Here is a 15,637-nt window from a genome sequence, read left to right as displayed (position 1 = left end):
CTTGAGCTGCAGGCATGGGAGACAAGAGGGGCAAATGATCAGTGACACAGTGTTATGTACCGACATCTATCAGTATAGCGGCAAGATACAGACTCGTCACAAATCCAACGAAATGTCGATCAGAGACTATAATACATCTCACATGGTACATCTGCATGGAAAAAGCAGATGTGAATGCATGCAGGTGTGAGGGGGAACACAGTCCCTGCACATCTCACACACATGCAGGATGCCAGCACTGAAACCCCTATGTAGCTTGCCCACTTCTCCATTCCATTGTTGGGTTGAGCAACACATACATCACATGTCAACCTGTGTTTGGGGGGTGACCCACGGTGTCCAAGGCTGCACAGCCCTCAATGTCCCTGCCCTGTGAATAGATAACTGTGTCATGGATGTCACATTGAGGGACATGATCTCACAAATACAAAATGCCCTTCACAAGGGCAGTTGTGTGCATTCTACAGTGCTGAGACGGCCCATAGCTGGAGTGCAATGTGAAAAGACTGACGTCATACCCTGTAAGTGAAGTGATGTGTCCTTGTCTCTGTAGGTGCGAACTGTGCTGCCCAGCTGGGCTCACCACGATATTTGGGGCACCATATAGCCTTGGGTACTGTGTGAGCACCTCGTTCACCAGGACCTCCAGCCCCTCGCTCGTGAAGGGACTGGCACGGATCTTCTCTGTCCTTGACATCACTGTGGACATGAGACAACAGCGGCGGAATTGGGTGGTGAGGGGTCTCAGGCAGCAGTCCCTGGAGGTAGCAGCAGGTGAGGGGTCTCAGACAGCAGTCCCTGGAGGCAGCAGCAGGTGAGGGGTCTCAGGCAGCAGTCCCTGGAGGCAGCACTAGGTGAGGGGTCTCTGGCAGCAGTCCCTGGAGGCAGCAGCAGGTGAGGGGTCTCAGGCAGCAGTCCCTGGAGGCAGCAGCAGGTGAGGGGTCTCTGACAGCAGTCCCTGGAGGCAGCAGCAGGTGAGGGGTCTCTGGCAGCAGTCCCTGGAGGCAGCAGCAGGTGAGGGGTCCCTTCAAGTGAGGGGTCTCTGGCAGCAGTCCCTGGAGGCAGCAGCAGGTGAGGGGTCTCTGGCAGCAGGCTCTGGGAGCAGTTGAAATGTGAGGCTCACTTCCTCACATATATAGCCCCCTGGTGTCGTTTCAAAGGTGCCAAGCTGCAGCAATTGGTGGTCCAGGTCTGCCTCTTTCAAATGCATCCAATGACTGCCTCCGCGGTGGCGGAGCACACCTACCGCGATTTTCAAAATTGCATCATGCCACCGCTATCGAGCTTCCCATTGGCTCTAGGGCAAGCTCCATGGTGGTGACACTCCGCAGGGGCCGGGTGTGCGCTTCCGCGATTTTTGCGGTGGAGCATGCCAACCGCCATCTCCCCGTGTCTCCATGCCTATCACTACCACACATGTGTGAATGGGGGTGCTGGTGACACCGCCAGGGCCAAGCGGTAGCTACTGCGATATGGGTGCCGTACATTCACATGAGGCACCGCGAAGTGGGAGGGAAGAGGGGAGAAAACTCAAAAGCGGAACGCAGACATCCTATAATGATAGAAACACATGTACAGGTTGCACTGTGGTTAAGTGTCATGACCTATATGTTATCGCTGCCCCGCCTCTGGGATGTGGGCTCACAAGCTGTGTACGGAAGCCTCATGGCCAAGGAAGGAAAAGTACTGGCATTTACGGTGCAGGGTCACTATGTATGTAAGCTGCTTATCTTTATGTTCTGCAATAAAAACGGTTAAAAACAATAAAAATAAAAAAAAATGAGGCACCGCGATTTGGGTGGCGGAGCATGCCAACCACCATTTCCACATGTCTACATGCCTATCACTACCGCACATGTGTGAATGGGGGTGCTGGTGACACACCGCCGGGGCCAGGCGGTAGCTACCGCGATATGGGTGCCATACATTCACATAAGGCACCGCGATTTGGACAGCGGAGCATGCCAACCGCCTTTAGGGCATGTTTCCATGCCTATCACTACCACACTTATGTAAAAGGGGGGGTGCTGGTGACACACCACTGGGGCCAGGCGGTAGCTACCGCGATTTGGGTGCCATACATTGACACAAGGCACCGGGATTTGGGCGGCGGAGCATGCCAACCCCCATTTCCACATGTCTCCATGCCTATCACTACCGCACTTGTGTAAATGGGGGGTGCTGGTGACACACCGCTGGAGCCAGGCTGTAGCTACTGCGATTTGGGTGCCATACATTGACACAAGGCACCGCGATTTGGGCGGCGGAGCATGCCAACCGCCATTTCCACATGTCTCCATGCCTATCGCTACCGCACTTGTGTAAATGGGGGGTGCTGGTGACACACCGCTGGGGCCAGGCTGTAGCTACCGCTATATGGGTGCCATACATTCACATGACCAATAACAAGACTGGGTTTTGGCTAATGGCAGTAAAGCTGAGCCAGACTTAATAAGTAACGACAGATTGCTAGTACTGCGAAAATCTTTTTTCTCAATCAATTGTGAGGGGGCATTTTTGAACCAAACAAAAACCCTAGACAAGAAGCTTTGTCAATTGAATCAATCAATTCTTTAATTTATTATTCATATGGTTGACCTTCTAATTTATAGATCAATCAGAGATTTAGAAAAAACACTCAATGGACAATACTGTACTATCTTCACAAACCATCACATTCAGTCATTCGATTCAGTTCAACTCATTTATTCTCATTCACACATTCATTCATTCATTCAGTCCCTGACTCACAAACCGCGAGACTGAGAGGACGAACTAAACTGGATCCTTAAGTGCTCCGCTAAAGAAAAACTCAAACCAGCGAGCCCACCCGATTCATCTCCGTGACTCTGCTCTCTAAGCATAAAAAGAGATTTGCACGCTCTACTGCCCTCAGCTTGGACTTCACATTCGCTTCTGTTTTTCAAAACAAGACAATTATTTATGATATAGATCGGCTGATCTATTTTCCACCCACTAGAGCCTACAGGTCCTGATGAGAGCCCTAGTAATTATGGGGACTCGAAACGCGTAGCCCCTTCTTTTTTGGCCACAAGAATTTAAATCCAATCAAAATTGTTAGACAAAATTGTTTAGCCTTTTCCCTCTGTGGTTTTTTACAAAAATGTCTCATGTATTTGATGAATGAATCCCTTGTATGTTTCTGAATGAATGAATGTGTGAATGAGAATAAATGAGTTGAACTGAATCGAATGACTGAATGTGATGGTTTGTGAAGATAGTACAGTATTGTCCATTGAGTGTTTTTTCTAAATCTCTGATTGATATATAAATTAGAAGGTCAACCATATGAATAGTAAATTAAAGAATTGATTGATTCAATTGACAAAGCTTCTTGTCTAGGGTTTTTGTTTGGTTCAAAAATGCCTCCTCACAATTGATTGAGAAAAAAGATTTTCGCAGTACTAGCAATCTGTCGTTACTTATACATTCACATGAGGCACCGCGATTTGGGCGGCGGAGCATGCCAACCGCCATTTAGGCATTCCTCCATGCCTATCACTACTGCACTTGTGTAAAGGGGGGGTGCTGGCGACACACTGCTGGGGCCAGGCGGTAGCTACCACGATTTGGGTGCCATTCATTCACATGAGGCACCGCGATTCGGGTGGCAGAGCATGCCAACCGCCATTTGGGCATGTCTCCTATCACTACCGCACTTGTGGAAATGGGGGGTGCTGGTGACATACCGCTGGGGCCAGGCGGTAGCTACCGCGATATGGGTGCCATACAATCGCAATGGCCATCTGGCAAACATCAACAGTGCACAGTGCCCACATGGTCAAGGGCACATCATTGTGCACACGATGCCAATGTTCCATTTACTCCACTGATGGCTACACATGCCATGTTTGTGTGTGTGATTTCGTAGATTGGCCTGTACTCCCTCACATGTCACTTATGGATTTGATTGTCGTGTAGGCAGGACAGTGTTGTTCTGGACTCTACAATGTGGACACATGTCAATGTGTTGAGGTGCAGTGACAATCACAGTGATGCTCGTCTCAATGAATGATGATCTATTTTGCATTGCCTCTCATGTCTGCTCATGCACACATTCATCATTCCTGCGCCGACTGTGGTCATTGTGTGGTGGATGTGTGCCAGGTTGTAATGACGCATTAAGGTGTGACAGGTACAGCAGCTAGGTATGAGACAGTGGGTTTGATTTGTTACACATATGCTGGATGCTATACTCCCAGGCGTGCCCATGTGAAATGTGGCCATCTCCCTATGTGCATTCACACTGACCAAGGTGGTGTTTGAGGTACTTGTCTTGTGTAAGTTGACAGGTGTGCCCTTTGTGTAGTTGAAGGTGTCCCTACATGTAAACCTGTCAATATTGATGTCAGTCATTGTTGTTGTTGTGTCATCCAGAACGTGATATGCTGTGCACATTTCATGATGTATTGCATTCACATGTGTCCACTATCATCTCAAATAGGAGGAGGCCAAATTTGATTCGTCACTTGACGGTGCTGGAGGACATGGAGGATGTTGCGATCATGCGGAAACGGCGTCTGGATAGAGCCACCCTGAAAACCCTTTGTGATCTGTTGGAGCCCCACCTGCAGCCTCGCCGGACATATCCAACAGCTTTCACCCCTACTTACAAGGTGATGGCGGCCCTGCATTTTTTTGCCACTGGATCGTTCCAAGAGACAGTGGCCAGCGCTGGTGGGATGTCACAACCGACGTTCAGCATGGTGGTGCATGATGTACTTTCCGCCATGGTGATATACAAGGACAGATACATCCATTTCCCCAGGGGTGCTGAATTGCCAGCTGTGAAGGGAGACTTCTATCCCCTTGGACACATCCCCAATGTTGTTGGTGCCATTGATTGCACCCATGTTGGGCCTGTGCCACCACAGGCAATTGAGCACATTTACAGGAATCGCAAGGATTACCACTCCATAAATGTGTAGGTGGTGTGCCTGGCAGATATGATCATCTCCCACGTGTGTGCCAAATTCCCAGGCTCGGCCCATGACTCCTACATCCTGCGGAACAGCATTGTGCCCCAGCTGATGGCTAATCTGCTTCCTGAGCGTGCATGGATTGTGGGTGAGTATGCCTAGTCGTATGGCGTGCTGGGTGTGTGACCTGCTGCCCTCAGCCTCAGCGACATTGCAATGTCTATTTGTGTTTGCCATACCTAGGTGACTGCATATCCCAACCGTCCCTGGTTGCTGAGCCCACTGAGGAATCCCAGGACCCCAGCTGACATCTGCTACAATGAGGCACATGGGAGGACACGTCGTGTGGTGGAGCGTACTTTTGGTCTGCTCAAGTCACGTTTCCACTGCCTGGACAAGACCGGAGGTGCACTGGCATACTCGCCCGGGAAGGTGTGTCAGATTGTAGTGGCATGCTGAATGCTCCACAACCTAGCCATTCGCAAGGAGATTCCCCTGCTCCTGGATGATGGTGAGGACCCAAGGACTCAGCCTACAAACCAACCCGTGTCCAGTGATGAGGACAGTGGAGAGGAGGAAGGTGTTGACCTGCGTGAACAGCTCATCACACGCTACTTCAGTTGAAGGTGGATGACAATGTGCAACATACCCATTGTCTGCTGATATTGCTGTTGTCGTGAAGGTACATGTGAGAATTGTAACAGCAGCCAGTTGTAGACTCAGTGGTGGTTGGCAATGTTTCTGGGCCAGGTCATTTGGGAACATCTACAGGACGTGTATGTTGACACTTGTTGCCCATTGTGATGTGTGCATGTTGGGTTATCTTGATGGTAGGTGTAGTGTGATGTCTGTGATGCCACAACCAGACCAATGAAAGTAGTTATGTTGTGTTTCCCTAGGTGTCTTCAACTTCTCCTTGCCTACATACAGCCCATGCTCCTGGTACATTGTGATCATGTTGAAGACTGTACATCCTGCAATAAAGACGGGGCAGACACGACAACATGTGTGTGTAAGGATATTTTATTTGCAATGGTGAGTTGCGGGGGGGGGGTGTACATTTCCATTTTGGGGGGTGGTGGAGCAGTGAGTTGACAGTTGTGGTAAATGAGATAATCGAGTAGTGGTGACCCAGTGCAACAGACAGATGCCATTCACAAGGCAGTGTGGGGAAGGACAGTCCAAAAAGTCAATGCAGTGGTGGAGAGGGTTGCCATCCATGGCTGGCTCTGTGACTGGCGTCTGGCAGGTGCTTTGCCTCCAGATACTCCCAGGGTCTTCTTAGGACGGCCCCTTCGTCGTTTGCAGGGGCAAGCCCTGCTGCAGGGCCAGTGGGGTCTGAGGACTCACCCCTCTCTGTGGGCGCAGGGGAGGATGGTGAACTGTCATCCTGCTGTCCACCAGAGGGAGGTGGAGTTGTTGTTTGTGGCGCAGGCCTGTCCCTCAGTACCGCCACTTGCTGGCCCAAGAGGTCCACGATTTGACCCATGCGGGTGTCGATGGACCTCAACAGCAGGATGAGCTTGTGCAACAGTTCGTCCGACCGGCCTGTTCGTCCCTGGGCCTGTTCGTATGCGCCAAGGACTCTGGTGATGAGTTCCAGGGATTGGGTCCCAGCCTCCTGGTGTCCGTGAGTGACCCTGCCCCTCCTACCTACCCTGCTGCCACGGACCTGTTGCCTCACCACTGTGGGCACCCGCATCCTCTCCCTGCCGTCCTCCATCGGTGGTGTGTGCTGGTCATCCTCTGGGACAGGGAGGTTGTTGCAGGCAGCACTGGTGGTGGTAGTGGTGGCGGTGGCGGTGGCCGCACAGGCAGTTACAGCAGGGGTCTGCTGTGAAGTTGTTATTGCCGCAGATGTGGTAGGGGGGACGATGGGGTCCTGGGACCTGTTGCTCCCTGGCACACCAGATGGGCCGGCTTCGAGTTCATCGTCCATGGAATCCTGGGGGTCAACATCCGAGAGTCCATGTACCGGGGGGGAGACTGGCTCTGCAGGTTGCTGGTGTTGTTCTCTGCAGTGAGTTCTAGGTCACCTGTGGGTCAGATGGGAAATGGTCATTGTAGTGCACCCGGCAAGCTTTGTGTTAGCTGTGTATCATTCACTTTTTGTACACTGCACAATTGACAGATCATCACATTGTTTACTATGTTCACTACTGTGCTTCCTGACATGATGCAATGGTACATGCATTACTTGTCCAAGTTGGCAGGGTATGCTCAGACGTGAGTCCCTTGCTCACTTTGCCACTGGATTCAAGCAAGCCTGGCTGAAGATGGCTGAAATGCCAGAAACCGGTCCTAGGAAGCTTCTTTCCGGTCCAGGGAAGACATGGCTTGGCAGTTCGGGCTGGACTGTTCCCATGAGGCACAGGGTCAGACTGATTTGCATATGGCCATGTCTGAACTGGGGTGGCAGAGTGGGCTAAAGAACGGTGATGGATTAAACCCAGATCAGTTGACTGGGGGTGAGTGCTTGCAATGTTCAACACTCCGTCCATCATTTCCTTTGGTTTTTGCTTTGTTCGCCATAAGTTGGCAGGGTATGCTCAGACATGAGTCCCTTGCTCACTTTGCCACTGGATTCAAGCAAGCCCGGCTGAAATTCCAGAAACCGGTCCTAGGAAGCTTCTTTCCGGTCCAGGGAAGACATGGCTTGGCAGTTCGGGCTGGACTGTTCCCATGAGGCAAAGGGTCAGACTGATTTGCATATGGCCATGTCTGAACTGGGGTGGCAGAGTGGGCTAAAGAACGGTGATGGATTAAACCCAGATCAGTTGACTGGGGGTGAGTGCTTGCAATGTTCAACACTCCGTCCATCATTTCCTTTGGTTTTTGCTTTGTTCGCTCACTTTGCCACTGGATTCAAGCAAGCCTGGCTGAAGACGGCTGAAATGCCAGAAACCGGTCCTAGGAAGCTTCTTTCCGGTCCAGGGAAGACATGGCTTAGCAGTTCGGGCTGGACTGTTCCCATGAGGCACAGGGTCAGACTAATTTGCATATGGCCATGTCTGAACTGGGGTGGCGGCGTGAGCTAAAGAATGATGATAGATTAAACCCAGATCAGTTGACTGGGGGTAAGTGCTTGCAATGTTCAACACTCCGTCCATCATCCCCTTTGGTTTTGATTTGTTCGCCCTAAGTTGGCAGGGTTTGCCCAGACATGGGTCCCCTGCTCACTTTGCCACTGGATTCAAGCTAGCCTGGCTCATGACGGCTGATTAGCCAGAAACCGGTCCCAGGATGCTTGTTTCCGGTCCAGGGAAGACATGGCTTGGCAGTTCGGGCTGGACTGTTCCCATGAGGCACAGGGTCAGACTGATTTGCATATGGCCATGTCTGGCTAAAGAATGATGATGGATTAAATCCAGATCAGTTGACTGGGGGTGACTGCTTGCAATGTTCAACAGTCCGGCCATCACCCCCTTTGGTTTTGCTTTGTTCGCCCTAAGTTGGCAGGGTATGCCCAGACGTGGGTCCCTTGCTCACTTTGCCATTGGATTCAAGGTAGCCTGGCTGATGACGGCTGATTAGCCAGAAACTGGTCCCAGGATGCTTGTTTCCGGTCCAGGGAAGACATGGCTTGGCAGTTCGGGCTGGACTGTTCCTATGAGGCACAGGGTCAGACTGATTTGCATATGGCCATGTCTGAGCTGGGGTGGCGGAGTGAGCTAAAGAATGTCCACCAGAGGGAGGTGGAGTTGTTGTTTGTGGCGCAGGCCTGTCCCTCAGTACCGCCACTTGCTGGCCCAAGAGGTCCACGATTTGACCCATGCGGGTGTCGATGGACCTCAACAGCAGGATGAGCTTGTGCAACAGTTCGTCCGACCGGCCTGTTCGTCCCTGGGCCTGTTCGTATGCGCCAAGGACTCTGGTGATGAGTTCCAGGGATTGGGTCCCAGCCTCCTGGTGTCCGTGAGTGACCCTGCCCCTCCTACCTACCCTGCTGCCATGGACCTGTTGCCTCACCACGGTGGGCACCCGCATCCTCTCCCTGCCGTCCTCCATCGGTGGTGTGTGCTGGTCATCCTCTGGGACAGGGAGGTTGTTGCAGGCAGCACTGGTGGTGGTAGTGGTGGCGGTGGCGGTGGCCGCACAGGCAGTTACAGCAGGGGTCTGCTGTGAAGTTGTTATTGCCGCAGATGTGGTAGGGGGGACGATGGGGTCCTGGGACCTGTTGCTCCCTGGCACACCAGATGGGCCGGCTTCGAGTTCATCGTCCATGGAATCCTGGGGGTCAACATCCGAGAGTCCATGTACCGGGGGGGGGAGACTGGCTCTGCAGGTTGCTGGTGTTGTTCTCTGCAGTGAGTTCTAGGTCACCTGTGGGTCAGATGGGAAATGGTCATTGTAGTGCACCCGGCAAGCTTTGTGTTAGCTGTGTATAATTCACTTTTTGTACACTGCACAATTGACAGATCATCACATTGTTTACTATGTTCACTACTGTGCTTCCTGACATGATGCAATGGTACATGCATTACTTGTCCAAGTTGGCAGGGTATGCTCAGACGTGAGTCCCTTGCTCACTTTGCCACTGGATTCAAGCAAGCCTGGCTGAAGATGGCTGAAATGCCAGAAACCGGTCCTAGGAAGCTTCTTTCCGGTCCAGGGAAGACATGGCTTGGCAGTTCGGGCTGGACTGTTCCCATGAGGCACAGGGTCAGACTGATTTGCATATGGCCATGTCTGAACTGGGGTGGCAGAGTGGGCTAAAGAACGGTGATGGATTAAACCCAGATCAGTTGACTGGGGGTGAGTGCTTGCAATGTTCAACACTCCGTCCATCATTTCCTTTGGTTTTTGCTTTGTTCGCCATAAGTTGGCAGGGTATGCTCAGACATGAGTCCCTTGCTCACTTTGCCACTGGATTCAAGCAAGCCCGGCTGAAATTCCAGAAACCGGTCCTAGGAAGCTTCTTTCCCGTCCAGGGAAGACATGGCTTGGCAGTTCGGGCTGGACTGTTCCCATGAGGCAAAGGGTCAGACTGATTTGCATATGGCCATGTCTGAACTGGGGTGGCAGAGTGGGCTAAAGAACGGTGATGGATTAAACCCAGATCAGTTGACTGGGGGTGAGTGCTTGCAATGTTCAACACTCCGTCCATCATTTCCTTTGGTTTTTGCTTTGTTCGCCATAAGTTGGCAGGGTATGCTCAGACGTGAGTCCCTTGCTCACTTTGCCACTGGATTCAAGCAAGCCTGGCTGAAGACGGCTGAAATGCCAGAAACCGGTCCTAGGAAGCTTCTTTCCGGTCCAGGGAAGACATGGCTTAGCAGTTCGGGCTGGACTGTTCCCATGAGGCACAGGGTCAGACTAATTTGCATATGGCCATGTCTGAACTGGGGTGGCTGCGTGAGCTAAAGAATGATGATAGATTAAACCCAGATCAGTTGACTGGGGGTAAGTGCTTGCAATGTTCAACACTCCGTCCATCATCCCCTTTGGTTTTGATTTGTTCGCCCTAAGTTGGCAGGGTTTGCCCAGACATGGGTCCCCTGCTCACTTTGCCACTGGATTCAAGCTAGCCTGGCTCATGACGGCTGATTAGCCAGAAACCGGTCCCAGGATGCTTGTTTCCGGTCCAGGGAAGACATGGCTTGGCAGTTCGGGCTGGACTGTTCCCATGAGGCACAGGGTCAGACTGATTTGCATATGGCCATGTCTGGCTAAAGAATGATGATGGATTAAACCCAGATCAGTTGACTGGGGGTGACTGCTTGCAATGTTCAACAGTCCGGCCATCACCCCCTTTGGTTTTGCTTTGTTCGCCCTAAGTTGGCAGGGTATGCCCAGACGTGGGTCCCTTGCTCACTTTGCCATTGGATTCAAGGTAGCCTGGCTGATGACGGCTGATTAGCCAGAAACTGGTCCCAGGATGCTTGTTTCCGGTCCAGGGAAGACATGGCTTGGCAGTTCGGGCTGGACTGTTCCTATGAGGCACAGGGTCAGACTGATTTGCATATGGCCATGTCTGAGCTGGGGTGGCGGAGTGAGCTAAAGAATGATAATGGATTAAACCCAGATCAGTTGACTGGGGGTGAGTGCTTGCAATGTTCAACACTCCGTCCATCATCCATTTTGGTTTTGTTCTTGGCATAACACCTACACAGATGCTAGGTACATTTAGGTACATCTAGTTAGGGAGGCATTGTAGGAGTACGCACTTTTACGTTGCACTTTTGTCATGTGTTTTATATACTTGTATGTATTCATGATTTTTGCAAAATGGTAGAACTATACCATCCCTTTACTCTTGTAGTATTGCTAATCATATATCTCTGCTACTGTCTTATGATTTTGAAGCTCAACTATTCTACACTAGAATAACAACTGTTCAATAAATCCTTATTGAAATGCCCAGACTGTTTATTCTGTGTATCTCTGAGTGAGACAAACTAAGTGAGCACGAGTGACTGAGCGAAAAGTAGTATATTGTTTCCACGATCCTGAGGGATCAGGGTTGTCATGTTCTGAGGTTGCAAGAGACTACTTTCTCCCCTATAAGAGGAGATTCTAGTGGCACTGTGAGCTAGCTAACGCAAACAGGCTAACTTATCCAGTGGGGGTGCTCGGAACCAGTCTGCCACCAAACCCACAGTTTATGTTATCCAAAATGTACAGATCCTGTATAGGTAATATAGGAACTACACTACACAATATACGCACATTATTGAGCCGGCTGGCTTGGGCAGAAAAAGCAACCCTTCGTCCAATGGTCTGCACTGGTTCTACCCTATTCAGCGTGAGTTCTTGACGCACCAGATCTCGAAGCATACTATAGAGCAATGCAGACAATGCATGCGTATTACTGGCTGCACGGACCGCCAGAATAACCTCACCTGTACTTGGAAAGGATGGAAGCAAGCCCACTAACACTCCAGCAATGCTTATTGGGTAATTTGCAATGCCGATTCCATACTAATGATCCTGTTGGTGTCACAAGATATCTCCTGCGGAAAACCTCTGATGCTCTACAGATTAAACGTCTCTATTCCCCAAAGTTGTCCTTAGAGTGATGTGGATGGTTTCTGTTGGGAGAAGACAGGAGAGTACTACAGGCATTACATGCACTTAGCATACACTGCATGAGGGATTTCTTTACAGAGGGGGTGATTAGTAACTGGGAGCAGATCCAACACCCAATATAACACTACTCACTAAATACCAATATCACCGGGTACACCAATCGTTACACACACTACTGGGGGACCAGATATTGGAACCACATAAGATGGTCTTATTGACCTACCTATTGCAGACTCAATCGCCCTATCATGGAATATCGACATTATATAAGCTCATGAGAGTAAGTGGTGACCCAATACTCGCAAAGCCACGGCAGGAGTGGCAGGACAACCTGGGCATAGAAATTACAGAGAAACAGTGGACATATTGCTGTTCGGTAACAAAAACCATTTCGCAGAACGGGCGGCACCGCTTGGTTCTCTTTAAATACCTTAACCGAGTATACTACACCCTGTGCAACTACTTAGATATGGGCTAAGGGATGATGATCGCTGCTTGAGATGTGGAGTCGAGGGGGCTAGCTTTGCACACCTGGCTTGGTTCTGTCCTGGGGTTCATCATTTTTGGACTGAAGGATTTGAAGTGTTGCAAGATATCGTGGGTGTACTGCTGCCAGAGACACCATTGGTAGCTTTACTGAGATATGATTGTGATATGCCAAGACATCTCAATGGCAGGTGGCTTTGTGCCTCTTATTGGTAAGGCAGAGAATTGCTATGCGATGGATGAAGGGCCCTTTGCAGGTGATGTCGGAATAGCACACTGACATGTCCTATTGCAACAGGCAGCCAGACACCTATAATGCTCTCATGCTGATACGCAATAGACCGCGCGATATAAGGGGCCCATATAAAGCGCACTTGATTCGCATGTCTATTGATGGTGAGGAAGATAACAATCAGAATGCGTTGACCCTTACGGTAGAGACAGGGGTCGACTAGTTTGAATGGTTGGATGGGGGCTGCTCATTAAGGGGCTGTATGTTATGCTGTATGTGTTTGATATGAAAGTTTGTAAACATGTATGGTGTGAGGATCGGGCAGGAGAGATTGTCATACTACTGGGATACTCCTGACATGGCTTGACCACCACTGACCGCTGATGTGTAGCCTGGTAGACTAAGTCCTAACACTCAAAAGTTTCATCCGAATCTGCTGGAACTGGGAGAGTCATCAGAGTGCTGTTTGCTCACCCAAGACAGACGCTAGCCTTCACCAAAGGGAGCCACTAGTTTTGCTGTGACTGGAGAGCTTCACCAAAGGGAGCCACTAGTTTTGCTGTGACTGAAGAGGACCTCGAGGGACATAAACCTCTGTGGCCAAAGTCGGCTCACCACGATTGGACCAAGGAGCATCCCCAGAAAGCCCCCTGTCGACCACACAACATCCTCGGCATCTTCAGCATCCTGTGTCCCTTGCATCATTGAAATCTATTGCGGTTCACCCATAGAGCTTGGAACTGTACTTGAGACTGCTTTAGTGACAAGGTAACTGTGTTACAAATCCTTACTGGCCCCCTTGACCACCTCCCTGTCGGAGGTGGGTCCCCAAAGTGGGCTGGAGTAGCGGAACACAACTTTACTAAAGTTTTACAAAGTTTCCGTTAACCTCAGCATTTGCCAATGCATGTTGATGATCTGAGTTAAAAAAAGGAGCAATTTACATTTTAGTTAAATATCTATATCTCCAGAACTCTTTGGTTTATTTTGTTCATTTTGGTATCTAAAAATTCCTAAAAACAAGATCTTATTTTACAAATTGGTGTCAGAGTTCTTTTATGTTGTGACTTTATTTTGTTGTTTTTGGTACTTCTAAATGCTTTACACAAGCCTGACTAGACCAAAGATGGTATCATGAGTGTATTACCTGGTGAGGTCTCATAACCACCCCATATAAAATACCACATTCCTCACAATGCTCCCACTCCTTTACTACCCACACTGACATCTAGATAAACAATACGTTTAGATTAAACTTAGTAAGGAACTGTGTATCTTAAAATCTCCAAAAACAATTTACCATAGATTTGTTTTTCTTTTAGGCTGTTGAATTATTGCATTTGTCTTGTGCCACGAGGGATACGTCATCTACCATCTTGTGAAATATTTGCCACAGTAACTAAAGATGAACATGGGACTGGAACTGCCAGCATTCAAGCTTGCAGCGCTTTGTTAGCCAAAGGTGGTGTTTGCTTTGTTGGAGATTTGATGTCACACAGAAAAGACAAACTTGAACTTCTACAGTCAGGTAAATTGCTGAATCACTTAGCTGTTCCATATGGAGAGAGAAAAGTGTTTGAAGTGTCCCCGTCATAAGTTTTTTAGTGAGGTCCTATCGCACCATCTTCGGCAAGAGTTAGGTAGCATTTTGAAAAGATAATTAAAACGTTTCACTACCATCATCTTCACCATATTGGTCCTCCGTATAATGATGATTGGAGATGTGAACAATGAGCATATTCATTGCTGTCTTCGATATTACAGGATCTACATAATCAACAATTATTCACTCAGGACTTCGCTTGACAAGGACGCCCATATATTTAAGTTAGCTTGTTTCTTTTAGTTATACCCCTCAATAGATGGATAGTGGTGATTCTGTGCATGGGTAGTCCATTGCTTATACTGCTGTTCACCTTGTAGATTATAAAGGCAGAGAACCCATCAATCAAGAATAACAATGGAGGTAAGCTTGAGCCAAAGTCAGTAAAACCTCATTTTTATAAAGCAAACTTTTTGACATCCCCACATCTGTATGTATGCTTTTAATCTTTTTCTTCCATTGTATGACAGCTGCTAAAGGCTATGGCAATAACGGAGTGCCCTATCTCATGAGTTTTCAAATACTAAATATATCCCCAAAAAATACTGGACTCATGCCAATAGAGCCAATCCACCTTAAATATGTTCTAATTATCCAGACCAGCGCTGCCAAGAATGTAGAACAAATATCACCATTCAATTCTGTTGGATTCCTTCTCAACATCTAATGAGAAGAATGTGCTTCTTCCAAGGAGTCTCTAACCAGCTAGAGTTGGTGAGATAACATTTAGTGATGATCATCCGTGAATGATTCTGAATTGCGCTTGATGGGTGATGTGTGATGTGTTTCTCAAGTCTATTCACTGGCACTTTGAACAGGATTTTACATCCATTATGATTAATGATACTAGGAGGCAGCTCGAATAATATAGTGGTGTCCTTTCCAGACTTAGGAAAGACAGTAATAATTGCCTTTTTGGATGCCTCACAAAGAAGATCCACTACTTTGGACTTACAAGTCTAAAAAATGTCCAGGGAAGCTGTCCTCCCACAGAGGCTTGCTACGTGGAAAGTCAGAGAAGAGAGAAGGCATTTCATACTCAGATATTTTCCCATCAAAGAAGCCTTTCTTCATTCTATAGCTTTGGCAGAACTAATCTGGTCAGATATATATCCTCAATTGCTGAGGTGTCACAACCTTTGAACCCAACTATTTTTATTAATACAAAACACAAGGCTAGCGGAATCCCACTAAGACAACACCGGATTTTAGAGCAACTCAATGTAATAATGTGGTGAAAAAGATTATTTATTCACCAGAAGTGTGCACTCTTGGTTAGCACCCGCCAGCACAATGCCGTTCCATTAATTGGAATCTACATATACAAAAACAGCACCAAATGCACCA

The 15,637-nt window shown here is 48.9% G+C and overlaps 1 protein-coding gene across 2 annotated transcripts in view; it reads left to right on the top strand.

Annotated features, from left to right (window-relative positions):
- MCMDC2 (minichromosome maintenance domain containing 2) overlaps positions 1–15,637 on the top strand; it is a 1,176,074-nt gene that overhangs the window by 632,825 nt on the left and 527,612 nt on the right. For both annotated transcript variants that reach the window (XM_085604114.1, XM_085604113.1), the window contains one exon: positions 14,010–14,215. In XM_085604114.1, coding sequence (XP_085460240.1) covers positions 14,010–14,215 — 206 coding nt within the window. The remainder of the gene's footprint in view (positions 1–14,009; positions 14,216–15,637) is intronic.

This window comes from Triturus cristatus, chromosome 5_1 (assembly GCF_964204655.1).
Source record: "Triturus cristatus chromosome 5_1, aTriCri1.1, whole genome shotgun sequence".
NCBI lineage: Eukaryota > Metazoa > Chordata > Amphibia > Caudata > Salamandridae > Triturus > Triturus cristatus.
This window is presented reverse-complemented; position numbering and strand designations above follow the sequence as displayed.